Consider the following 26,839-nt stretch of genomic DNA (forward strand, 5'->3'; position numbering starts at 1 on the left):
TAGCCCCCTATTGACATTTTCACCCACCTGTGTCACTGACCTCTCGTGCCATGTGTTGTCTGACCATGAACTCCAGTGAGCTTTGCAACAATTAGCTCATCCATGATTGTCACACTAATACTCAAATACAAACATATTTATACAGTGTAAGAGTTGATTTGAAAGTTTTGTCCTGTGTTTGTCTTTCAGAGTACTGATGGTGCAGTCTAAGGATGTTTGAGCCTCTCAGAAGACTTGTTATAACTGGCTTTCTATGAGGTGTATTTAATTTTAGTTAAATATATATATATATATTTTTAAATTCAACAATTTCCTACCTACCTTGATGGCCTTTTGCTATATAGAAAATATTAGATTTATTTAAATGAAGATAATACTTTTGAATAATACATTTGATTACGTTAATATGTTTAAAACATGATAGCACTTTTTACAAGTTATATTATAATTTAATATTATGCACCGTAAAAGACATGTCCAACAGAACACTTGGCATCAATTAAATCTATCAAATATGTATCTTATTTCATTGAAAAACATTTTAGCTATTTAAAAACACGAAGAAAAAAAAACCTTTAAAAAAAGTTTGACAGAGTGAGTGGACCACACCTGCGTTGGCCTTATTTTAGTAGGCCTGTGGGTTAAGTTAAGAATTTGTTCTTAACCGACTTGCCTAATTCAATAAAGGTTCAATAAGATACATTTAAAAAGTCGTCTTATAACTTTATTCTGGCTACGTCTTAATGGAGGGACATGGCTAGCTTCCCGCCGCTGTGTCACGGCATGGGGTTACTGAGGAGTCTTTGTCGTGTTGGGTTGGGTTATCCATGACATTATAAGGATGTTGATTCCACTATATTATACAAACACACAACAATGCAGGTATCTCCAACCCAGATCCGATTTGCATTAAACATGTTTGAATGGTAGATGCAAAGCCATGTATTTAAATACTTGTACTTTATAAATATATGGCTCTGGATAGACCTAGTTGGCTAGGGTGTGTAATATGATGGTAGTGGATATTTTGTGTGTGTATATACCTGTTGAAGTCGGCAGTTCACATACACCTTGGCAAAATACATTTAAACTCAGTTTCACAATTCCTGACATTTAATCCTAGTAAAAATTCCCTGTCGTAGGTCAGTTAGGATCAACACTTTATTTTAAGAATGTGAAATGTCTGAATAATAGTTGAGAGAATTATTTATTTATTTCATCACATTCCCAGTGGGACAGAAGTTTACATACACTCAGTATTTGGTTGCATTGCCTTTAAATTGTTTAACTTGGGTCAAATGTTTTGGGTAGCCTTCCACAATCGGTTGGGTGAATTTTGGCCCATTCCTCCTGGCAGAGCTGGTGTAACTGAGTCAGGTTTGTATAGGCCTCCTTGATTACATGCGCTTTTTCAGTTCTGCCCACAACTTTTCTATAGGATTGAGGTCAGGGCTTTCTGATGGCCACTCCAATACCTTGACTTTGTTGTCCTTAAGCCATTTTGCCACAACTTTGGAAGTATGCTTGGGGTCATTGTCCATTTGGAAGACCCATTTGCGACCAAGCTTTAACTTCCTGACTGATGTCTTGAGATGTTACATCAATATATCCAGATAATTTTCCTGCCTCATGATGCCATCTATTTTGTGAAGTGCACCAATCCCTCCTGCAGCAAACCACCTCCATAACATGATGCTGCCACCCCCAGCTTCACAGTTGGGATGGTGTTCTTCGGCTTGCAAGCCTCACCCTTTTTCCTCCAAACATAACGATGGTCATTATGGCCAAACAGTTCTATTTGTGTTTCATCAGACTAGAGGACATTTCTTCAAAAAGTATGATTCTTGTCCCCATGTGCAGTTGCAAACCGTAGTCTGGAATTTTTTATGGCGGTTTTGGAGCAGTGGCTTCTTCCTTGCTGAGCAGCCTTTCAGGTCGATGTCGATATATGTCGATATAGGACTCGTTTTACTGTGGATATTGATACTTTTGTACCCGTTTCCTCCAGCATCTTCACAAGGTCCTTTGCTGTTGTTCAGGGATCGATTTGCACCGAAGTATGTTCATCTCAAGGAGACGGAACGCGTCTCCTTCCTGAGCGGTATGACGGCTGCGCGGTCCCATGGCGTTTATACTTGAGTACTATTGTTTGTACAGATGGACGTGGTAACTTCAGGCATTTTGAAATTGCTCCCAAGGATGAACCAGACTTGGAGGTATATACTTTCTTTCCTGAGGTCTTGGCGGATTTCCTTTGATTTCCCCATGATGTCAAGCAAAGAGGCACTGAATTTGAAGGTAGGCCTTGAAATACGTCCACAGGTACAACTCCAATTGACTAAGATTCTGTTAATTAGTATATCAGAAACTTCTAAAGCCCTTACATAATGTTCTGGAATTTTCCAAGCTGTTTAAAGGCACAGTCAACTTGGTGTATGTAAACTTCTGTCCCACTAGAATTGTGATACAGTGAATTATAAGTGAAATAATCTGTCTGTAAACAATTGTTGGAAAAATTACTTGTGTCATGCAAAGTAGATGTCCTAACCGACTTGCCAAAACTATAGTTCGTTAACAAGAAATTTGTGGAGCGGTTGAAAAATGAGTTAATGACTCCAACCTAAGTGTACGTACACTTCCGACTTCAACTGTATATGTGTGTCTGTTTATGTATACACTCACTCACAAATTATTTTAAGTATTTTCTACATTGTAGAATAATAGTGAACACATCAAAACTATTAAATAACCCATATGGAATCATGTAACCAAAAATGTGTTAAATCAAAATAGATTTTACATGAGATTCTTCAAAGTAGCCCCCATTTGCATAGTCTTGGCAGTCTCTCAACCATCTTCACCTGGAATGCTTTTCCAACAGTCTTGAAGGGGTTCCCACATATGCTGAGCACTTATTGGCTGCTTTTCCTTCACTCTGCGGTCCAACTCATCCCAAACCATCTCAGTTGGGTTGAGGTTGGGTGATTGTGGAGGCCAAGTCATCTGATGTAGCACTCCATCACTCTCCTTCTCGGTCAAATAGCCTGTTCACAACCTGGGGGTGTGTTGGGTCATTGTCCTGTTGAAAAACAAAATGATAGTCCCACTAAGCATAAACCAGATGGGGTGATGTATCGCTGCAGAATGCTGTGGTAGCCATGCTAGTTAAGTGTGCCTTGAATTCTAAATGAATCACTGACAGTGTCACCAACAAAGCACCATCACACCGCCTCCTTCATGCTTCACGGTGGGAACCACACATGTGGAGATCAAGTGTTCACCTAACTCTGAGTCTCACACAGACACAGCGGTTGGAACCAAAAATCTTGCATTTTAACTCAGACCAAAGGACAGATTTCCACCGGTCTAATATCCATCGCTCGTGTTTCTTGGCCCAAGTAAGTCTCTTTTTCTTATTGGTGTCCTTTAGTAGTGGTTTCTTTGCAGAAATTTTACCATGAAGGCCTGCTGTTTTGGGGGAACTATTTAATGAAGCTGCCAGTTGAGGACTTGTGAGGTGTCGGTTTCTCAAACTAGACAATAATATACTCGTCCTCTTGCTCAGTTGTGCAACGGGGCGTCCCACTCTTTATATTCTGTTTAGAGCCAGTTTGCGCAGTTCTGTGAAGGGAGTAGTATACAGCTTTGTATAGTTTCTTGGCAATTTCTCTCAAGGAATAGCCTTCATTTCTCCGAACAACTATAGACTGACGAGTTTCAGAAGAAAGTGCTTTGTTTCTGGCCATTTTGAGCCTGTAATCGAACCCACAAATGTTGTTGCTCCAGATAGGAAACTAGTCAAGGCGGCCAGGTTTCTTGCTTCTTTACCAATTGCAAAAGGGTTTTCTAATGATCAATTAGCCTTTTAAAATGATAAACTTGGATTAGCTAACACAACGTGCCATTGGAACACAGGAGTGACGGTTGCTGATAATGGGCCTCTGTGAGCCTACAGTACAGCAGCCCATTATCAGCAACCATCCCTCCTATGTAGATATTACATTAAAAACAAAAGTCATTTACAATATTAACAATGTCTACACTGTATTTCTGATCAATTTTAAAAATGGACAAAAAGTGCTTTTCTTTCAAAAACAAGGACAAGTGACCCCAAACTTTTGAACGGTAGTGTATGTATGTATGTATGTATGTATGTATGTATGTATGTATGTATGTATGTATGTATGCATGCATGTATGCATATAAAATATATAAATATGAGACGTTAGCCAATGTTACCTACAGTGGTTCCTCCTTTAAAAGTTGCGATCTTACACCGCAGAACTTAGAGGTCACGGCTTCATTGCTCCAGACTGCCGCAAGGGGGAGTTAGAGCACTCATTATGCATTTGGGTCCCAAGGTTTTTCTATGACCAATCATATCAAGTGGTTCCAATGACGAATATGACAAGAGCCACCCGTCGCTGGTGACTTTCTTCAGCAAAGATGGCTAACAAAACATTATGATGGAAGCAAATATAAGTAATTATAACGCCATTACGAGTCAAGCAAAAACTGTACATTTGGAGAGGAATATGTTATTTAATATGGAGTGCATATTTGTTTGTCAGCAAGTTCATTTACGAAAATCGCAACGTGGGTTGTGCTATTAGTGATCAAAAGTGAACTTCTGTATTAAATGACATCAACAAATAAGATCCACGGTTCTGACACCATTTTATTCATTTTTTTACATGTTATACAACTTTAAAATGATCAAAGACTCCTTGCCCAGGTTACATTATGTAAAATTGCCTCCACACTGCCAGCATACAGTATACGGCCATTTTGTTGGTGTGTGATTTCCACAACCAATGAGCATTCCAAGAACACTGTACCTACTGACAACATACTGTCTCATCCAACCATGCAGCTGTAGCCTAGCCACTGCGCTATATATTGCTACAGAGTTATCCTTTCCAATCCACGTCATGCCACTCACTATGCACAGCTGTAGTCAAACGTGCTCCACACCAAACCATTTCCTCAAACTCTTTATTCTGTAACACCACCGCGGTGTTCATCCCCTATCTATGGTCTCAAAAGGATCCCTCTCTTTATCAGGTCTTGTTAACCCCCAAAGTATAGACTTACAAAAAGACAATCTGATATAAATGTGATTATCCATTTTCTTGAACTTTTAACTTGTGCCCTTCATACTGGTGCAACCTTGAACTTTGTTCCCCCAAACTGGTGCACCCTTGAATTGTGTCCAGTAACAACGCACAAACATCCCTGCCCAGTGTCCCCCCTCAGTGCCCCTCTGGCTTGTGTTATTAGAGCTTGAACAGCAGGCCATTCAACAGAAAACAGACAGGAAACCTCCCTGATGCACACCAGGAGAGGAAGCTGTGCGATTGGACAGTGTTAAGCATCATCCAATCCCCTTGTCTGATTCTCAAAGGACCTCATCACCTCTCACTGGAGCGGTTTTCATCAGCTAGGCCTGGGCATAAGTTAGCATGTTGCTAGCCCATGCTTGGGTCATAGAGAGGCCTCCAATCTTTGGCACTAATCCACACCATTTCCCCCAATCCACACCTCTCCAATGAGACGTGGTAACTGTGTGCCCCTCTCACCCCCCTCTAGGCCTCTCTTCACCTTGACGTTAGGACGTCATGAGCGCGGTGTTGGCCGCTGTGTTGAAAAGCAGCGGGTTTTGACGTGCATTGAACGCCCGCCCCCTCCCTCCCTAAACTCAACCCTCCTCCCCCTCGATTCATTGCCCCTTCCCAGGATCCATCACTTTCTCGCCTTGTCAGTCCTAACGTTCTACACAGTAACCAGACTCCGTATAGTCACAATATAAGGTCGGGCTATAGAAAACCTAACGCTAAGAATGACAAATATGTCATTCAACATGCTAATACAAAAACTGAGGCAAATGTAGAAAAAAAGATTAGAGCAGATTGTGCTGAGGGGCTGGCATGTTAAAACAAAATCATAATGCAAACCCCATGTCAATCCAATCTGACAATCCAGTAAAAATCCTTTAAAAACACATTAAAGGCCATATAAAATACTATTGTTGCATATTTCCCCGTAGAACAGATATTAGAAAAGTTGTCCTTTGGGTTTCCAAACAGGCCCAACTGAGGACCAAAGACAGAGTTTGCTTATGAAGGATTATCAAGCCTCAACGCACATTGAACCAAAACGTCTAGTGGGAGCTTCTGGTGATCATCTAACTTCAACATTCACTTCATGATCAGATATCTTTGAATCCCTTGCTGATTTGCAGTGCTTGAAATCTCAATTGCATTAACAAAAAAAACAAAAAAAAAATTCTAAATGTAAGAGACATCGCTCATGATAAATACTAAAAATGCTAACTTTATATTATAGGTCCTACAATGGCACCAGATGCAAAGAACCCATCTGGGCTATTTTACAGTAAAAGAAAAAATAATACTTGTAGCATGATATAAAAAGTACATGGTATAAAACACAATTCTACGCATGCACGTCATCGCATAACTGAGGCATGAGCTTTTAGTGTTATAATAACTATATTGGAATCAGCTTGAGTACAATTAATAAAATGAAAAAAAAAACATGTTTTAAAATTTTTGAAAAATCAAACAATACAATTTTAAAGTTTTAAAGCTTTTGTAGTGACATTGTAGCGAACCACAGGAAACATTATTTGGTGTACAACACACTTTGCTCTCATGGCCGCTAACGCTGATATATAAGTGAATCCAAGATGGTTGTCTTTGAGCAGAAGCAACAGTAACAAAGCCAAATCGGGTTTTTTAATTCTAAACCAAACTGACAGTTAGGATACTGTTGGTGATATAGAAGAAGGTTTACAGTGCTGTTGCCAAACGAGGTTCACTTTATACAAAGAACCTACAGACTGGACAACCTTGTAGCCAGTAAAGATCCATTTCATAACTGCAGTACGTTAAGCAATAGCTCCACCTAGTGGTGAAAAGGACTCCCTGCATACATTTTGACAGTCACGTCAAAGCAATACCATTGGAAGCCAAATGTATTGATTTTCACCAAGTACTTGTTCCACATAGAAAGTCACCCCAAGAAAGAAAGGAAAGCTGTGGAATTGCTTTAATCAATTGTGATTCCAAAACCAGAGTGGGTTATCGGAGGAAGTCTTATAGAACATACAAAACCAAAAGTACTAACGTTGTTAGTTTACCATACAGTAACTTCAATAGTGAAGTATACTTTAATACGTGTCATGTTTTGATTTGCTTTTGTTCTCTCAAGGCTTTGATTAATACTCGATCTTTGATCCACAACTGAACTCAGATTGACGATATGTGGTCTGGCAGACAGAGGTTAGACAGAGCATAATATTACTGTACACATGGAGAAGTGGGAAGAAGAGATAATGCTGATTTGAAAAAGTAGCAAAAGGTAGTCTTTAGATATGTGGAGTGAGTCTTTCATCCTGTTTGTATGGCTGTGAATATGTGTGTGTATAGAAGTGTGTGTGTGTGTGTGTGTGTGTGTGTGTGTTTACAGCCAAGTGAGGAAGGGCTCGCTCTTGTTGAGGACTGACTCCACGTCGTTGAGGATGGGGATGAGGTCTGCTCCCTCCAAGGTTCCCAGGTCCACGTTAGTGCCTGGCAGCGAGTCCAAGAAGTCCGGGAAGCGGCTGTGCTGGGGCACGTTCATATTGCCCGCCAGGGCCATGCTCTCACCTGGAGGGGGAGATGAAGATCAGTCGAGGGGGGAGCGGGGGGGAGAGAGAGTGAGAGAGATAGTCACATATAATCAGGTAGCGAGAGAGAAAGGGGCGAGAGAAAATGTTTGCTTTGGCAATGTATGTGGTAACACTTTCCATGTCAATAAAGCCACGTGGGAGAGAAGGCGAGAGAATAAAGGTGAGAGAGAGGGCGAGAGAGAGTCCTACCTGTGTCCATCTCCTCCATGTTATTAAGGAAGTCCTCTGGGGTGGTGGGGATGCTGTAACAGCCCAGCCCCAGGCCACTGTCTGTGCTCTGCTCCCGTGAGTGCTGGAAGTGACCACTGTGGATCACATACATGACACACACATTAATACACTGATCCCTTCTGTCCACAAACTGGATCACACTCTACAGTTTGAAAGCTGAAAGCAGAAGACAGGCGGAGAGGAGAAGGAGAAGAGAATAGCCAGGGGATAAGAGGGGGTGTTGAGAAAGAAGGGAGAGGAGAGAGAGCAAGGAAGGGACGGGACTGAGACAAAACAGAAGCAAAAGAGGAGGGATAGGTAATATATGGGAGTCAGGAGTGCACTTGCCTGTTGAGGAAGGGGTCGGATCCATTGGTGGGCATGTTGCCCTGTGTCATGGGCTGGGCAGGGTTGCCACCGGGGGTGGGCACTGGTGCCATGCTCTCCGAGTCCATGGGTAGCTGTCTACACAGTGCCACCTCCTAGGGGGAAGCAATAGGCAGCAGGGGAAGGGGGAGGAGAAGAGAAGGAGAGTGGGAGGAGAGATTTAAGATTACTGAAACTATGTTCATTATTGTTCAAGAACATGTGCTACAGCACAACGAGGAGAAACATTTGCTGACTCCAGAACAGGGACAGAATCTGCTTCTTACAACTATTACAGAACAATTAACCAAGTAGTGTTTTTCCAGGCCACAGGCATCAGAATAGCATAATATATTAGTGAGTGTTTGAACTTCACAGCAATTATCTGATGTGAAAACACACACACTTAACAGTCTTAAAGAAAGTGGGCCACTGGTTAAGTAATAGGTGTGTGCTTTCTGATGTACAGATAACCCTACCCAAACACACACACAGGATGAGTGTCGAAGACAGACCTACACTGGTGGGACTTGGAGGAAGGGAGAGAGGGAGCTAACCTTTACCGGTCCCACTGCCCTGACACTGTTTCTGGGGTTGGATCAGTGCCAGCCTCCATGCCTCAGGCACTACTAACTCCCAGTGCACAGTCACCGGAGAAACACCAGCTTGCCATTCCAATTCACTTTGAATGGCTTACCCATTCATCTGATGGGCTGTGTGTGTAACAAAATGGCTGAATATCTAAAGGCAAGGGGCTTTCCAGCCTGCTGAATACAGCTTGATAACAGTTGATAGGTGTGAGTGTGACATTTGAGCTGGATGGACTGAACACCACACTGTATGGTAGTGAACAGAACGGTTAGAGGAGGAATACACCAGTCTGTATGGATCTATTTGCAGTCAGTCAGACCAAAGCAAAGTCTAGGGGACGACAGTGGAAAATAGAGACGCTACTGCTAAGGATGGGCCTTACTGACACACCACACACACCTCCCCTCTCCCAACCCTTGGCCAACCCCAGGCCATTCAGTGCTGCTCAGTGCTCAGGGTGGGCCAAATGTGTGCCAAAGAGTTCTGGGTAAGATAAACACTTCATTGGATGAGGTCACTGGCTGGATGTTGAAGGCAGCCATTTTGTAAACAGACTGGTGTGCACATCTGACACACTAAAGGCTTCAGCATGCTTCAGTTCGGCTAGCGCCGAACAAGCGTGCTCGCGTACTCCCTTAAAAGACCTTTGCTTCTGAAACAATAGTACTGTTTGTGCATTTTGAGATGCCGTAGCCAGTATACATTTCCTCAAAATAGTCAAGAAAGGAGATCTTAGTCGTAATTTTAGGTGCAGTATTTCTCAATGAAAAAATGTGCATGAAAAGGAGTCTCTCGTTGAATGACAAGGATTTTATTGAAGAATCCCTACTGTTGACCAATCACTGACAATTGGCTACAGACTTCCGCTTACCTCAATAAAACATTTTGGTGTGCCCGAAAAGACGAAAATCTGTCGAAGTCCAAAACGTCACAAAATGTTGTCGAACTCCTCTGAATTGTTTCTGCTAGGAAGCATACGGACACCTTAAGAGTTCAGTGTGCTCTCGCTCTTTCACTCTCAATGTAAACACGGCTCTTAAACACTACCCTGCCTTCGTGCAAGTGTAGGAGCAGATGGCTTAGAACAGAGAGTAGCTAGTAGCTAACCCTTTTCAGCCACCAGGTGATGCTAATGTTTAACCCACAACCCCCCCCCTGCCACACGCCATAAAAAGGCCCAAAGCATGCGCTCAAAAGAAACTACTGTCGAGGTAAGCGGTCAATTTCCTGTCTTTCTGAGAGTCTTCGGGGAAACCCCCGAAGACGTGATGCGTTGGCTTGTTGCCAGTGTGTATGTGTATGCGTCCATGCTAATGTGTGTTTGGCTTGAATAAATTGGGTCGAAGTGTCTTTATGAGGAAAAGAGGAGATGATGAGTGATTAGTGATATTGTGAGCAATAAACAAAAGAGTGAGACTTGAAGAGGAAGACTGAGAACAGAGCAGTCTGTCTGTGACCAAGGCCATAGGGGCTGACCAGACTGGGAGGATGAGGGAAGGGGGGAGGTGTAATACATTTGTGTGTTATATGGCTTACTAGAAATAGAGGGATGTTGCTTATACTGTACTAGGCCATATCTACTTAACCATGGCCTTTCTCTCATGATTAGAGCTTAGAGGACTCATACGGGCTCATACTTTAGCAGCTGGGGGTTATTGTTGAGGTCTAGATTGCCTCACCTGTCTCATGAGCTCCTCCTGTCGTCTCTGGATCCTCTCCCTCTCCAGCTGGATGCGCTGCAGCCTCATCTTCTGCTGGTGCTGGGAACTGACCCCCACGCCCAGGGGACTGGACAGGCTCATCATCCCAGCCTGGGAGCTCTGCTGCTGGGGGAGTGAGCCAGGTGAGCCTAAGGCTTGGGCCTGTTGGGGCTGCTGCTGCTGGGCGTGTTGCAGTTGCTGCTGGTGATGGTGTTGGGACATCACTGTGGAGGAAGAGACAGAGGAGGGCAATAGGAGGGAGAGGGGGGGGTTGTTATTAAGGCTAGAAACAACAAAACACAGTGGAGGACAGAGAAAAAGGGGCGAGAGGGTTATCTTGAGGCTTACAGTACTGTGATAAGAACGACTGCGCTAGTATGTACACAGTACCACTACAGACACTTCTATCAGGTCTATTCAATCAGGTGAACAAGCAGCTGATTCGGAACACTTTGAGCTCAGCTCCCTTCACTAGTTCCACATCACCTCTTTTCACACCACTGCTCTGAGGAAGGAGACAAGGTCCAGATAGTAAGTTAGGCTGGAAATTGATCACTCGCGCATAGGCTACATGTATTCATTTGATTTAACTAGGCAAGTCAGTTGAGAACAAGTTCTTGTTTTACAATGACGTCCTTTTGTACGTGTACAAAAGCACAGTGTGCGCGCACCCACACCACACGGGTGTAGACTGTCGGCATAAACACTGCACATGTGATAGAGCTTGGTCCAGTCGTTTCTCACTGTCAACAGAGCCTAGGCCACATACTTTAAAGCACACCTGCAATATGGATAGAATACGGCTCCTGCGCTTAAGGGAAACCAGATGGCCAGGACAGACTAGACCTCCAGCAATAGCATCTAGACTTGGCTATTCCAGACAACAGCCAAAAGGGGTCGGTAAGGTTGGTTTTAGAAAAACAAAAAAAACAAAAAAAATCAGAGAACATTGTTTTTGGGACTTGTCTACTGTCTCTAGTCAGTTAATCATCAGCTCATTCTTTCAAAGACTGTATCATCATTATCAAGCAGTGATGAGCTGTTTTTCTTTGTTACCAGTGGGCGTTAATAATTAGCTAGCCCCTATGTCCGACTCTGTGATCCCAGCCAGCTCAGTCACACAGAGTGAGAGAAGTGTAGCTTAATGAAGGCCAGTACAGTGATGCAGTGTTCCGTCTTCTGTCTCAGGACAGGACAGACACACGGTCACCCTACTCTCACAGGAACAACTAAACTGACAGAAAAAGAGAGAGAAATGGGTGGAGGTGGGGGAGGGGGGGGGATGTGTGATCCAAGCACAACAAGCATACAGTATTTAGTTACTGTACAGGACAGAGCCTGCCTTGGGTCTGGACAGGACAGGGAGAAATGTGATCATGATTTGGTCAGTTCATTCACTTGGTCAACATTATTCACACCTCAATGGAGGTCTTTAACTGCAGCTTCACCAGTATTTTTTCAGCAGTATCGAATAAAACCTTGCTCAAACTTTTAATGGATTCTCCAGAGCACAAAGTCTGTGTGTGTGTGTGTGTGTGTGTGTGTGTGTGTGTGTGTGTGACGTAAACTAATCACACATGGCATAAATGTAGCAGTAAAGGCCCGATTTGGAGCCGAAAAGGCACATGGCACAAAAAGCAGACAGTCTGGTGGTTTCGGTGTGGACAGACAGAGTCTGCTCTCTCTCCTTCACCCCATCTCTTTCCTTCTATCTCTCTCGGCACATCTGTTTCTCTTTCCCTCCATCTCTCTCCATCTCCTCCTCCTCTCTCCCCCTTGGCAGTTCAGTATTACCCCCCCCCCATCTGTCAGCTGGACCTGTAGTTTACGTGAAGTCTGGATGAAGAGCAAAGAAGGAACATAGTTTACCCAACCTCCTTTCCCAAATCACAACCAAATGGGTTCAACACAGACTCAGTGTGTGGGGAAAGTTTGACTCACGTAAGAACAAAATGGTTTTGGCCTATCTGTCATACAATGTATGATTTCATCTTTCTATCTATAAAAGCAACACATTTGTAGAGCATAAGGTGTTCCTCAGAGCCCCCTTAACGTACTTCACAATTCGGCAAAAATAACCATCCATAATCGTCCTATTACACTCAATGACGTAATTCCCAGAGGCTCGATGCACGGCCATTTTGGTTCCAAAGCTATTCATTGCAACAGTCTTCATGTTTGGTGAAGGGGCCAGACAGGAAACCGTCCATTAGACATTCAAACATATCAAATAGATTATGCTGACAGCTATTAAGAGGCCTGGGCTAAAGTACATGACAATAATGGGAACATTTATTTATTATACCCTTGTTTTGTTAGAACCAAATAGCTTGAGCGGAGGCCCTAAGTTTGGATTTGGGCCAAACAAGACAGAGACACACATGCATACACATGGCATGCATGCAATTGCACACAGAAACACTCAAAGCAGCATGTTTAGGTTTGGGTCTGGGACAAGCTTTACAGGGCAGGACACACCCTGTCAGAGTGTGCATATTGGGGCTGCAGAAAACAGACTGCAGGCTTTGCACAGCTCCACACAGCCTCAGTCACAACTAAAATAACACTCCTCTACTCCCTCCTGTTTTACCCTCTTCTCCCAGGATCTCCCTCGCACTTCCCCACCTCTCTCCCCTCACCTCCCCCTCTCTAACCTCTCCGATAGACTGGAGCAACAAGACGACGAGCCAGCACACTACAACCCCTCACAACTCTGTCACAACATCAGGAGAGAAATGGAGACAGAGAGAGAAAGGAGTAGCAGGGAAGTTGGGGTCAAAGTAAAAAGGGAGGAGGTAAGGGCGTTGAGAGAAAAACAGAAAGGAAGAGAGGCTGAGAAACAGGGGGAGACGGTAGGTACCGAGTGGCGCTGCTCTGCTAACAAAGACCTTGTTTCGTTTACTTCCCAGAAACAGCGTCAGCTAACACGTGGAAAAACAGACTCTCATTTAAATCTCCACCATCTCCTGTGTGTGTGTTCGTGGGTGTGTTACATTTGATAAGAGACAGCAGAGTGGTTTAATATCATATAAAAGGATATGTGGAAGTGATACTTGTAAGGATCGAGTTTTGTGTGTGTGTTTGCGTGTGTTTGTATGTGCATGCTTGCACGCGAGTGTCTGTGGTCGGGGATCAGGCAGGCCGGCCGGCAGCACTCACACACAGCCAGTCTTTGAGGACAGCCTCTTGTGCAACAGGACCCGTTTGGGCAGCTGCCTGGGGAATGAAAGACTAAAACTCTAAAGCAAATGCATTATTTTAAGGTCAGTGCCAACTAAAGATAAAGCGGACTATAAGTTAATGTTTTCCATATTCAAAGGAATTTTTAACAGAGCAATTTAGTGTTGATATGTTCCTCTCCTGGATATGTTCCTAAACCAGTCCATACTCCAGGCAGAAAACAATTCCCATTTTAAAATCCGACACCAATTAACTCTCCTCTGTCAAAGAAAGCTTTGTTTTGCCTCGTTGGTCTTACCTCATCCATCTAGGGACCCGACAACATCCATCTAGGGACCCGACAACATCCATCTAGGGACTTGAAAACATCCATCTAGGGACCTGAAAACATCCATCTAGGGACCTGAAAACATCCATCTAGGGACCTGAAAACATCCACCTGATGGTGCGGAGGCTATCCAGCGCACAGAGCTCCTGGGTACTCTCCTGTTGCTCCCCCAGACACACACCTCACACGCCAAATCATATACACACCTCGTCCACGCATAAACACACCTCAGATACGTCATCTCCCACTATTTCACTCGCATCACTAACTAAAACACTGAGAAACTAAACAGACTGTAGTTGAAATACAAGCACCCAAATGTGTAAGTCAAATACACACACAAAATCGATCAATCATCATGCAGGGATAGGAGAGCACTGTCAGGACAGGAAGTGACACAATCACATGTAGAAATCAGGAGAACCATTGGTCACTGGTGGGAGGGAGAGGCAATCATTTTTATTGGCTTGGCACTGTCATTGGCTATTGGAATCAGACTTGGTATCCAGATAAACATGTGATTGGGTTTCTCAGGAAGATTTAGCTAAGCATTCCTCTAGCTTCTCACAGGCAAAGCTCAGTCCCAGGAGGCAACAGGGGGCAACAGGGGGCAAGGGGTCAATGGCCAGGTATGAGAGATCAAGGGGCATGGTTTGATTAGTTTAATGCTAGTAATTTTGGGGATGAAGGGGGTTGATTGGTTGGTTGGAGGTTTGAGCAAGTTGAAAAGATAGCGATTTGGGGGATTTGCGGTCCACTTGCTGTCCAGAGGGTACTTACTGAGGTGAGCATCCACACGCGGGTCGAGCCAAGACGTTCTGTGTGTTTTGTGGTCAATGAAGTAGGTTTCTCCACTAGGGTTTTCAGCCTGCTCCCAGCCATCAGGTAGCTCTCCTGTTCACAAGCAGCAGCAACACCACATCAGCCAGAGTACTTCACCTTTACCAAGCCTGACTGATGCAAGTTTCTTGTGACCAAATTTCATACCTTACAGTATATGTTCATTTGATTGGACAATAACACTTTTGGGGGTATTTGAATTCTTTGGAGCAGAAACATACTGGTGAACAGTAATCTAACTAATTACGGTTTGACACATTTTCAATGTTTCTCCCCCAGTCACTCACCTTTTGTTTCATCAGGTGATTTGACTAAGAATACAGTCAAGGGGTTGAAGTGGAATGGAGAGGAGCAGAGCGCTTTCTCACAAGTTTCATGATGAGTCAACATGGCTAACAGGGGAGATGAGCCTAGTCATGACTAGAGCTAAATCTGAAACTCACTGCGTTGCCATGGGAGATAGTGTCAAGGGATGAGTGGGAGGTGAAATTCCACCGAATCTATTCTAGAACTACAGAGACAGTGGTCATGATCACCAACGTAGTAGTGGAGAGATGCCAGATAGCTAACAGTATATTTCTAGTCGTTTCTTAGAATCAGGTGTTTTAGTGCTGGTCTGAAACAAAACCCTGCACACCATCACCTCTCCAGAACCGGCGATGATCACTCTAGATACCCGTACAAGAATCAAGCACTTCTCAGGGAGTAGACAGAATCTACAGTACGGGATCAAGACCTCTAACTGGCAACCATAGACCTGTGTGTTGTCTGTTAAAACCCCAAAGCAGAGTGCGCTAACATGTCCATCTGAGAGGAGAGAAGAAAACAAAAAAGGGGTAGAACACAGCCATCAGGACAACAAAGATAATTCCCCTTCAACAAAGACTGGAGAGTCCACAAGCATTGTTCCAGCAAGAAAACTTTCCATGGAAGATTTGCACAGAAGTTTGAATTAGGCCCACAGGCTCCAGGATTAGTCCTGATGCACTTTAGGAACAGCCATCAGAGTTATTTTATAGTCATAGGTTTTAGAGAGTTTGTGTGTGTGTGTGTGTGTGTGTGTGTGTGTGTGTGTGTGTGTGTGTGTGTGTGTCATCACTCCAATAGAGCAGTGGTAAAAACATCCCAGTGACGTTTGAACAAGTCGAGCAGGGCGGTGTATATACAACTACTCAGGTTGAGCGACTCCATTCATACACTCGCACACTAGGCCACACGCACGATCCCGCTTCATTTCTGTCCGTCCTAAATTTCCTAGGTCTCTTTTGAAATTTTCCACTTGTTTGGCTCTCACCCTTTGAGTTTACCCCTCCACTGCACACTCAGCCCATCCCTCTCCAACTGCAGACACCTTTTTTCCCATGTCATCGACTCAAATGGCATAAAGCGCGCACACACACTGTACTGAACGAGGCAGTGGTGATGTTCTGCAGGCTGAGCCAGGTGGCTGTGATATGGGTTAGCTAGGTCTATTATTAGGTGCGACCTAGGCTAATGCCAACGTGAATGAGATTAACCAGTCAATGCCAATCTGTGTTATGAAGGAGCAGTCAGGCTCTGTCAGACTAAGTGGAGCATAAGAGGGTGGGGAGGGCTTCCTTATCTCACCTTCAACACAATAACATGCCTCTCTCAGGCAACACCGATCCTGGCTTTTGGTTGGTTCACACACATTCCTTTGGTGTTATTGTGGAAAGGGACTGCGCATGTTATTGTGGTAATTCCCCAGGGTGAAAGACGTCATTGGTCAGTGATAATGGGCAGTGCCTTGTGGCAGATATGTCAGCATATAGGCGTCAGGAGAAGTGGGATATCAGTGTGTTTTGGTAAGCTACTAACTCACGGTGGTTGGACCAGTTGAGTGTGTCAGGGTCTTCAGAGCGTGAATCGGGTTGCCGAGATTCACAGAGATATCCTGCCCAAAGCCACTACCGTTTGCCGGGATAAATAACTGAGAAACCAGTAAATGATTATAAATGAACTATATGAACAGCATGATGTGAAATAGAACTGTTAAATGATATGCGACGTCTAAAAATCGGTCTTATCTGTTCTGCTATGTGCACGATCAAGGCAACGTTCAGGGTGGGGACAGACAGCGCAGTTCACAGTGCATGTATCACCTCATCAGCCGGTAACTTTTGTCGTCTTCTTGTGACTGGTACATTTGCTGCAGCATAGCCTACTGTATGCTACAGTAATATTATAAGCAATATATCTGAATGCGCGTCTAATTTATTCTCCATCTGGCTTTCGGGGGTCATACGCACTATACACACCAGTACACATGGATTTTGTGTTGTAGATATGTGGTAGTGGAGTATGTGCCTGAGGGCACACACTTACTGTGAATTCTGTAATGAATGTATTGTAATGTTTTTAAATCGTGTAACTGCCTTAATTCTGGCGGACCTTGGAGCAGCTAATGGGATCCATAATATATACAAATTAAATACCTTATTGTTTTTTTTTTGGGGGGGGGGGTGACTTCATTAAAATTGCAGCTGCACTCGAACAGTGTTGCTTTAAGTTAGTGCGTACGCGAGCATGGTCTTTCTCTCGCCGTCAATTCCATTCAAATTGTATCCAAAAAAGATCATCCTGTTGACGATACAGTATTGATATAGATATACTGTAGATAGATGTCCTAGCCTAGGATATAAATTCAATGCAGCATTAGCCCTTATATTTAGCTAATTCATTATGGGGGTGGGTTCTACTAAGTTAACATATGGAATTGTTTTAAGGTGTTCGTACCATGGATCATTTAGGTATTTCATTTCGGAAGGTATAAAAAATAAATTATTTTATAAAATTACTACTATAGCCCATAGAAACACATTGAATAACACATTCATAAATGGAAACAGACAGTCAAAAAAAAATATAATAAGAAATACGTTTTTTATATAGGAGATAAGAAAGCTCAGGAAATATATTTTTGGGGACAAATATTTAAACACTTTTTTTGTTGGCACAAAATTACTTCTATACTTCCATTCCTTTTTTAAACCGATACTAGGTTACCTTCAGACCAAGGTAAGAGGGATGCAAGCTTGCTCTTGTTTGCTGAAAGGTAAATACCACAGCCAAAAGAACCCACAAGGAAAGGAGAAGATGCGCTATAGCACAGGGGTACTCAATTATTTGAGAAGGTCCAGTGACACAAATTTCCTAGGTGGCAAAGTTCCGGAGGGATATCGTCGTTTATCGGCGCTATGGTACAGCGTAGTAGCAAACAGTCGTCTACGACTTAGGAAACATGTTATATAAAATGTACATTAAATACATTGAGACTAAGAACTTTGATTACTTTAATAACTCCTTTAGCATGTAAACGTGGAACATTGCCAAAGAACAAATGTGGTTGCATAATTGTCAATAAACAAAGTGCACTCTGAACCATTGTACATGGGCCTTGAATGATCTTTTTACAATTATTATGAAATAAAGTGCATGTTTTCTGGAGAACAAAGGAGAGTTGAACAAAAATAATAATCTGAATGCACAGAATGTCACTGTGGGCCATGCAATATTCATGTATAAGTCACTCTGGGCCTTGCCGTCGCATCAATGAGAGAAATTTAACTTGGTCTCCCGCCAATGCTTTGAACTTTGGCACTGAGAGCAACTCTGAGACACTGGTGCAGGTGTTCATTGGTGAGCCTGGTGCAGTATTTGTTTTTAATTAAGTTGATTGTGGAGAAGGCTGATTCACAGCTGTATGTGGAGCCAAACATTGTCAGGATGTATAATGCCAGTCTCATGAGAACAGGAAAAATCAGTTGCAGGCACCATCTTTCCCCAGAAAGTGACAGCATCACAATCACCAGCCTGCTCCTTCAAAGACACATTTTCTTGCAGCTCAAAAATCAACATTTCAGTAATGTAACATCTACCCATCTGAAGATCTGGTTAGCTTCTTCTGACAACTTAGTTGCAGTGTTATCTGATGAATCATCCACAGCTAATGAAATATTGGGATTTGTGTTGGTTAATCTTGTTTGTTATCACCTCCGTGTTCAGGGGATACATCTAATCAAATGTACTATGCCTGGTGTCATAATGGCGCTTAACATTGGCACTTTTCAGGAGAGTTATGGACTCGCTGCATATCAGGCACATTAGTTTTGTGCTAGTTGCGGGGAGAATGAATAAATACATTTCCGTCCATTCGTCTTTGAATATAAGGTTTTCAGAGTAAAATTTTTTTTTTTTTAACAAGCCATATTAACAAAGATACTGGTAACTAAGCTTCTTCTATGTGTGATATTAACAGTTGAACCGCAATTTATTTCTGCCTGCTTGTCCCAAGGTTCCGCAGAAGATATTTGGATTGATGTGATTGGGTAAGCGGCCTCTTGTATTTGCATATAACCACACGATTGTATTAGACGGGGCACTAATAGGTGGGCATTGCTTCGAGAGAGCGCGAGAAAGAGGATGCTGAGAGGCCACTGAGCCCGGTAATTATTATTTATTTTTTTAAAGCTGTCTAAATATAAATTGATTGACATTTTATATAACAAAATGCGATGTTGTCCGGTCCGGATTGACTCTTCTCTGGGTTCGGACCCAGACCACGGTCCGCCAGTTAAGTTTGGCTGCTATAGCAGTTATTTATTCAGACCCATAAACATAAAAAAGCCATCTGCATCTTATTTTAGTCCTGTATTATTCTAGCATGTCATTACAATGAAGGTAAGGACAACAAAACTAATTTAAAATGTATCTGTTGAGCGCGAGGAAGGAATGAAGGTAATACACATGTCGCACAACATGAGGGGAAATATTGTGAAAGGTGGGCTAATGCATCAGCCTACTAATTATCACGTTTTGAAATAGGCCTATTATAATTCAGAATTAAACTAATTCACTAGCCTAGAACTGTAACTTTGTAGGCCGCATGTCCTGCACCAGCATTGCATGTTCTCTCCCAGCTTCATGGTTTGAATGAGGTGCGTAAATCCAGTCCATATAATATAGAATAATAAAATCCACATCCAAAAAGATTACAGGAGGCCGTTTGATTTATTTAACTAAGAGAGCATACAATCGATGAGCTTTCATGTTATTCTGTTGTGCGTAATGTGCGGTGGCCTATAGCCTGTCAGAAGTACGCCTAATGAATAACGGCACAATCATTGGAGCTTTATGTAATTTCTGGCTTTAGGTGGCATCGGCCTTGAATTTTCATGCCGATCAAAGCTCTGATCAAAGCCCTAATCAAATCCAGACATTTGCATATGTTTTAGAATTAAACTTCCAGTTTTTGTGGGAAATACCAGGTTACCCGGGAGAAAAGTGACTTATTCTCAGAGTGGAACATGTGTAAAATACCAGGAAAGTATTCAACCCTAGGGTGTGTGTGTGCGCGACACTAACCGAGGTTGGGCTGGGACAGGGCCATGTTGCGTTGCTGTGGGGTGGCGGAGGGTGGGGGAGCGTGGAGGCTCATCTGATTCATGGCGGCCGTCATGGTCTTACGAGGGTCATGCCAAGTAGTGATCTTCTCCACGTGACTACAGAGAGACAAAGAGAAGAGAACATCAGGTTAGACAGGAGAAAAAAAAACATGTCAGAGATGGTTTCCAGGGTAACAGTCTTCAATTCCTGCCTTTACTCGTCTCCCTTTCAGATTCCCTGTCCCACATCCACATAGTGATTGGGTGGGGAAAAACAAATAGACACAGAATATAGCAATATCATATCGATTCTACGACTCCAAGTATGGTTTCTCAAAATAAAACAAAAAACATTAGCTGGTTCTAGTCAGTTGTACCTGCACCAAACCTCGTATTTCTCCAACTCTAGTTTGTTATCAATCTTCTTTTTAAATGGTGAACCTACATGGTTTTCAGCACTTTTAATTCCATGACTGATCAAATTAATTTTCTCGCAGCACTCTTGTCCCTCTGCAGCAGGGCAATATGTTCGGAACACCGAATTGCAATGCATATAGGATCGTGAGAATCTCAATGCATATTGTATCTGCACCGTGATAATATTGTATTGTGAGCTCACTGGCATTTCCCAGCCCTACACCCATAGCTAGCCTGACGGTAGATAAGCTACTGTACACGATATTCCAGCCCCGCTGCATTCTTCCATAGGACCACATAAGCAGCAGCAGGCCTAACAGGTGGTTAGTTACCGCAGCTCAGTGGCTCATTATAACTATCACTCTGATCATTATATCATCAGGGATTACACAAGTTTCTGTTGTTATGACAGCCTTTAAAATCAGTTCCTACAGACCTGCCCTAATGCAAGTGTAATACACTACATGATCTAAAGTATGTGGACACCTGCTCATCGAACATATGGAGTTGGTCTCTCTTTTGCTGCTATAACAGCCTCCACTCGTCTGGGAATGCTTTCCATCAGATGTTGGAATATTGGCAGCAAGTTCCCGCAGAATTCAGCCACAAGAGCATTAGTGAAGTCGGGCACTGATGTTTGGCGATTAGGCCTGGCTCGCAGTTTGCGTTCCAATTCATCCCAAAGTGGTTCGAAGGGGTTGAGGTCAGGTCTCTGTGCAAACCAGTCAAGTTCTTCCACACAGGTCTCGACAAACCATTTCTGTATGGACCTCGCTTTGTGCATGGGGACATTGTCATGCTGAAACAGGTAAGGGCCTTCCTCAAACTGTTGCCAAAAAGTTGGAGGCACAGAATTGTCTAGAATGTCGTCGTATGCTGTAGCGTTCAGTTATTTTTGTATATTATAGTGTACTGTACGTTGATAAGAACATGTTTCTGGTGTAATGTTTTTGTATCATTGCTAGGCTTTTGTCTTAAAAAGGAGAACAGTTTTCAGCTGTGCTAACAATTGCAAAAGGGTTTTCTAATGATCAATTAGCCTTTTAAAATGATAAACTTGGATTAGCTAACACAACGTGCCATTGGAAAACAGGAGTGATGGTTGCTGATAATGGGCCTCCATACGCCTATTTAATTATTCCCATAAAAAAAAAATCTGCCATTTTTGTCAATATAGCCATGCAGCACACAGAACATACCCTGTGCAGTTTCATGCTTGGGAATTGTGAGATATTGCTATATGTCCTCGTGAAGAACATCAGACATGTAACGAGCAAGAGTCAATGCATGGGCATCTCGGCCCTCGCAGCTAACGTTCATTTGGAGAACATAAGGTGGTGAGTTTTAGAGTTTCCTCTTGATTGCTAAAAATAGCATCATTTTTTTGTTTCACGGTGTTATCTGACAAAAGGTATTGATGTGAGTTTCTGTGCCTCAGCCTCCCCACACATTGTTTTCACATTATCAATTGCGGGCTGGTAAAACCAAAGTCTCTGCAATCGGTGTGGTTTCATGGCGTAGCGGGCTGCAAAGGTCAGGTGAGGCCTTTCCCATGATCTATGGGTGTACTCTGGTTGAATTTTAACTTTTAGATTTGAATAATTTAAAATTGAGAGGTTAACCACATTTCAATGATTTGAGAGACAAAGACGATATTATAATATACATTTTCGTAGGTTTTTTTAACCAGGATTTTGGAAATTCTCCTATCAGGCGACCCCTAGCTTGGAAACCACTACACTACACTAATTTCAGTTTGTGACAAAACAAGCAAACTATTAGAATTTTACCAACCAGGAAATGGAAGAGCGATTTCTGCATATTGCACCTTGAAGACATTCATTACCTGTAGCTAGTTACATTGTCACTCACGAGATCAGCCAGGCTGGAACAAGAAAGTACACGCAGGCACGCCAATATGCACACACAGGAAATTGTCGAGTTCCACAAAATGGAAGATAACGTTGCGGATAAAGTTCGGAGCATCTAAAAGACCTGCATCACAATGCTGAGACCTTTGGGTGTTTTTGGACACCCTGGAACTCCAGAATGACGCTCAGGATGTCAATCGCTGCAGAGGTAAGTTTGTCAAAACTAAAAAATATATATATCTACACCATTCTATAACATGCCATTTACATCAAAAATACAGATTAAGTTCCAACATTTTTTAATTCTCCTTCAAAATGTTCAAGACTAACCATTTCCCTTAAAGGGCAATAAAGTTAAATATATGTATCCATCTATTATACTGCCCTCTCAGTGCGAGGGATGTCAAACTGGTTTGTTTAAAATACAAGGGCCAGGAAGGAGTCTTGACGGCACTGTCGCATCACTGCATGGGACAAGAGACCTGTTCATAGTCTCGCTCATTCCACATTTATATACACCCATAAATGCAGCACAAATGAATTTTTGCATGATGTGAAAAAGAACTGGCGTGTACTTACAGTACCAGTCAAACATTTGGACACAAGGGTTTTTATTTCTACCCTGTGGATTAATAGTGAAGACATGAAAATGATGAAATGACACATATGGAACCATGTAGTAACCAAAAAAAGTGTTAAACAAATCAAAATGTATTTTATATTTAAGGTTCTTCAAATAGCCACCCTTTGCCTTGACAGATTTGCACACTCTTGGCATTCTCACAACGAGCATTATGAGGTAGTCACCTGAAATGCATTTAAATTAACAGGTGTGCCTTGTTAAAAGTTAATTTGTGGAATGTCTTACCTTAATGCATTTGAGCCAATCAGTTGTATACAGAAGATAGCCCTATTTAGTAAAAAGACCAAGTACATAATTATGGCAAGAACAGCTCAAATAAGCAAAGAGAAATGACAGTCCATCATTACTTTAAGACCTGAAGGTCAGTCAATTCGGAAACATTAAGAACTTTGAAATTTTAAGTGCAGTCGTAAAACCCATCAAGCGCTATGATAAAACTGGCTCTCATTAGGACCACCACAGGAAATAAGACCCAGAGTTACCTCTGCTGCAGAGGATTGCTACACAGTTCAAGTAACAGACATCTCAACATCAACTGCTCAGATGAGACTGTGAATCAGGCCGTCATGGTCGAAATGATGCTAAGAAACCACTACTAAAGGAAACTAATAAGAGACGTATTGGGCCAAGAAACACAAGCAATGGACATTAGACAGGTGGAAATCTGTCCTTTAGTCTGATGAGTCCAAATTTTAGATTTTTGGTTCCAACTGCTGTGTCTTTGAGACGCAGAATAGGTGAACGGATGATCTCCGCATGTGTGGTTCCCACCGTGAAACATGGAGGAGGTGTGATGGTGCTTTGCTGGTGACACTGATTTATTTAGAATTCAAGGCACACTTAACCAGCATGGCTAACACTGCATTCTTCAGCGATACGCTATCCCATCTGGTTTGTGCTTCGTGGGACTATCATTTGTTTTTCAACAGGACAATGACCCAACACACCTCCAGGCTGTGTAAAGGCTATTTGACCAAGGAGAGTGATGGAGTGCTGCATCAGATGACCTGGCCTCCACAATCACCCAACCTCAACCCAACTGAGATGGTTTGGGATGAGTTGGACCACAGAGTGATGGAAAAGCAGCCAACAAGTGCTCAGCGTATGTGGGAACTTTTGGAAAAGCATTCCAGGTGAAGCTGGTTGAGAGAATGCCAAGAGTGTGCAAAGCTGTAATCAAGGGAGGCTACTTTGAAGAATCTGAAATATAAAATATTTGGATTTGTTTAACACTTTTGTTGATTACTACATGATTCCATCTATTATTTCATAATGTTGATGTCTTCACTATTATTCTACAATGTAGAAAATTGTAAAAAATAAAGAAAAACCCTAGAATGTGTAGGTGTGTCTTTTGGCAGGTACTGTAGATACATACAATCAAGAGAATAACACTAAAAAGCTAGGTTTAATAAACTGTTTACAATGGACACTAAATAGTCAGTCAGAGTGGTGCGGTGTGAGGGCATAAAGGGCTTCCCAACCCATGTTGTGACTCACAGAGGCACACTGGGAAGGTAAAAGCCACTTCCTGTTACTCTAACCCAGTCAGGAAGAATCCACTGTGGGGTTAGTCACCAGAAGCAACAGGGCCCCAAAAAAACAACACCGAGCTGAGATGTAGATTACCGGACATGTGTGTCTGTGATTTACTGCAACAGTGAGAAACATTTTGTTGAGTCAGTATAACTATGTTTACTCTGAAAAAACTGTGCTCAAAAGCCTTTGCTAATGTAGAGAGAATACCAACAGACATGCTTCCAAAAAGTGAAAGTATATTTCAATATCAAACCTCAGCTGCAGACACTCCAGATGCTCCATCATAACACAGAGACGGAGGCTAAACACCAAACATGGTAATAGGCCCTAATCTGGGTCAGGCTCTAAATTATTATTGTGGCCTGCAGCTCTAAGTAACCACAAGACTCCAGTAAGACAACCAGCTGCGGTGCCGAGTGTGTGTGTGTGTGTGTGTGTGTGTGTGTGTGTGTGTGTGTGTGTGTGTGTGTGTGTGTGTGTGTGTGTGAGTGTGAGAGAGAGAGAGAGAGAGAGAGAGAGAGAGAGAGAGAGAGAGAGAGTGAGAGACATCAGAGGAAAGGCTGATTAACGTTAAGACGCGGGGCGGCAGAGCGTCGCTCTTCAGGGCAGATTTATGAAAGGTCTGTGGGAGAGTTGGATGAAGTTGCCTCTAGACACTGATCAAAGGTCAGTTTGTGTTTCCCCTAAATAGATAAGGGTAGAACTTGGAGAGGGTCAGCTTATCCTAGATCTGTGCCTGGGGTGGGAGTTGCCTGGTGGACGTCAGATCACCGCAGGGCCTCCGGCTGTGTGGAGGGGATGGGATTGACCCCTGAATTAAGGCCCATGCCCAAGCCTTTTAACTAGGTCTCACTCTGGAGGAGTTATCGTCATCTACTCATTGGTTTCCACATGGGTGATTGAAAGCTCTACGAGGAGAAATTAAAGTAAACAAACTAGGTTTTTCCTCTGTGGAAGAATTGTCAGAGTAGAGAACACACAATTTTGTACGACTCAAAAATCTACAAAGATCAAGCAAAAAAAGGACCATATGCATTTCAGGTAAAATAAGAACCCAATGTTTATCTCCCAGGACAAATTAACTAGCAACATCAAGCTAGATAAATGTCCATGAATGCTTCATGTGTTTTGACCTGTCCCCAAATGAATATAGTTGGTTCACAGTTGTTTTTTGTATTTTAACCTGCGTGTCATGAACGAGTCTGGGTGGGAATAGACAAAATCAACATGCGCACGATGGCGCACTCGCAGTGCCGGTTTCGTTAAGGTGTTAGTGGGAATATCTCACCAGGGGAGGACCATCATCCTCAGTGAATTTTATAAAAATAGTGAAACAGTTAGTTATCCTTTATGGGATAAAACTATACTAAAAATTATATATTCAGGCCACCAAATAAATTGATTAAAACACACTGTTTTGCAATGAAGGTCTACAGTAACCTCAACAGCACTCTGTAGGGTAGCACTATGGTGTAACCGGAGGATAGCTAGTTTCCATCCTCCTCTGGGTACCTTTACATCAATACAAGAACCTGGAGGCTTGTGGTACTCGCCCCCTTCCATAGACTTACACAGTAATTATTAGAACATCCGGAGGACCTCTAACACAGAGCTCTTAGGGGATAGACATTGTCCACCCAATCAAAGGATCAGAGAATTAATCTTGTACTGAAAGCACAAGCTACTTCTAGCTAGCACTAGAGTGCATAATATGTGGTGAGTAGTTGATTCAAAAGAGAGAGAAAAGACAATAGTATAACAAATTCATTCATAAAAAAAAAATGGAGGAGCGACCGAGAAAGAGCTATCTATATTTCATAATTTTGAAAAACTTTTCACATGCAGCTAGCTAGTTTAGCCTACTCAAACACCCGGCTCAAATAGAGAGGGATGCTATGTTGGATAGCCATAACCAGCTAGCTAACATTGGAACTGTTCTAAGTCAAGGAAAACGTTTGGTTTTATTAAACCGCGGCACAACTGTGTAACTGCTCAACTGCTTGCTGACTATACACTGTACTGCATGTTTGTAGCGCGTTTACTCCATGTTAGTTCTAGT

General features: G+C 42.7%; 1 protein-coding gene across 5 annotated transcripts in view; it reads right to left on the reverse strand.

The window, feature by feature from the left end:
• Positions 1-4,658: 4,658 nt before the first annotated feature.
• The window catches only part of LOC109898184 (WW domain-containing transcription regulator protein 1-like), a 77,132-nt gene continuing 54,951 nt past the window's right edge, over positions 4,659-26,839 (reverse strand). For 2 of the 5 annotated variants that reach the window (XM_020493044.2, XM_020493048.2), the window contains exons 2-7: positions 20,291-20,427; positions 14,846-14,959; positions 10,537-10,781; positions 8,249-8,382; positions 7,880-7,995; positions 4,659-7,667 (exon numbers count right to left, since the gene is read on the reverse strand). In XM_020493044.2, coding sequence (XP_020348633.1) covers positions 7,483-7,667; positions 7,880-7,995; positions 8,249-8,382; positions 10,537-10,781; positions 14,846-14,959; positions 20,291-20,427 — 931 coding nt within the window. In that variant the 3' untranslated portion in view covers positions 4,659-7,482. The remainder of the gene's footprint in view (positions 7,668-7,879; positions 7,996-8,248; positions 8,383-10,536; positions 10,782-14,845; positions 14,960-20,290; positions 20,428-26,839) is intronic. The other 3 variants (XM_020493046.2, XM_031833742.1, XM_020493047.2) reach the window with 3 other exon arrangements.

This window comes from Oncorhynchus kisutch, linkage group LG10 (genome assembly GCF_002021735.2).
Source record: "Oncorhynchus kisutch isolate 150728-3 linkage group LG10, Okis_V2, whole genome shotgun sequence".
NCBI classification, from domain to species: Eukaryota; Metazoa; Chordata; class Actinopteri; order Salmoniformes; family Salmonidae; genus Oncorhynchus; species Oncorhynchus kisutch.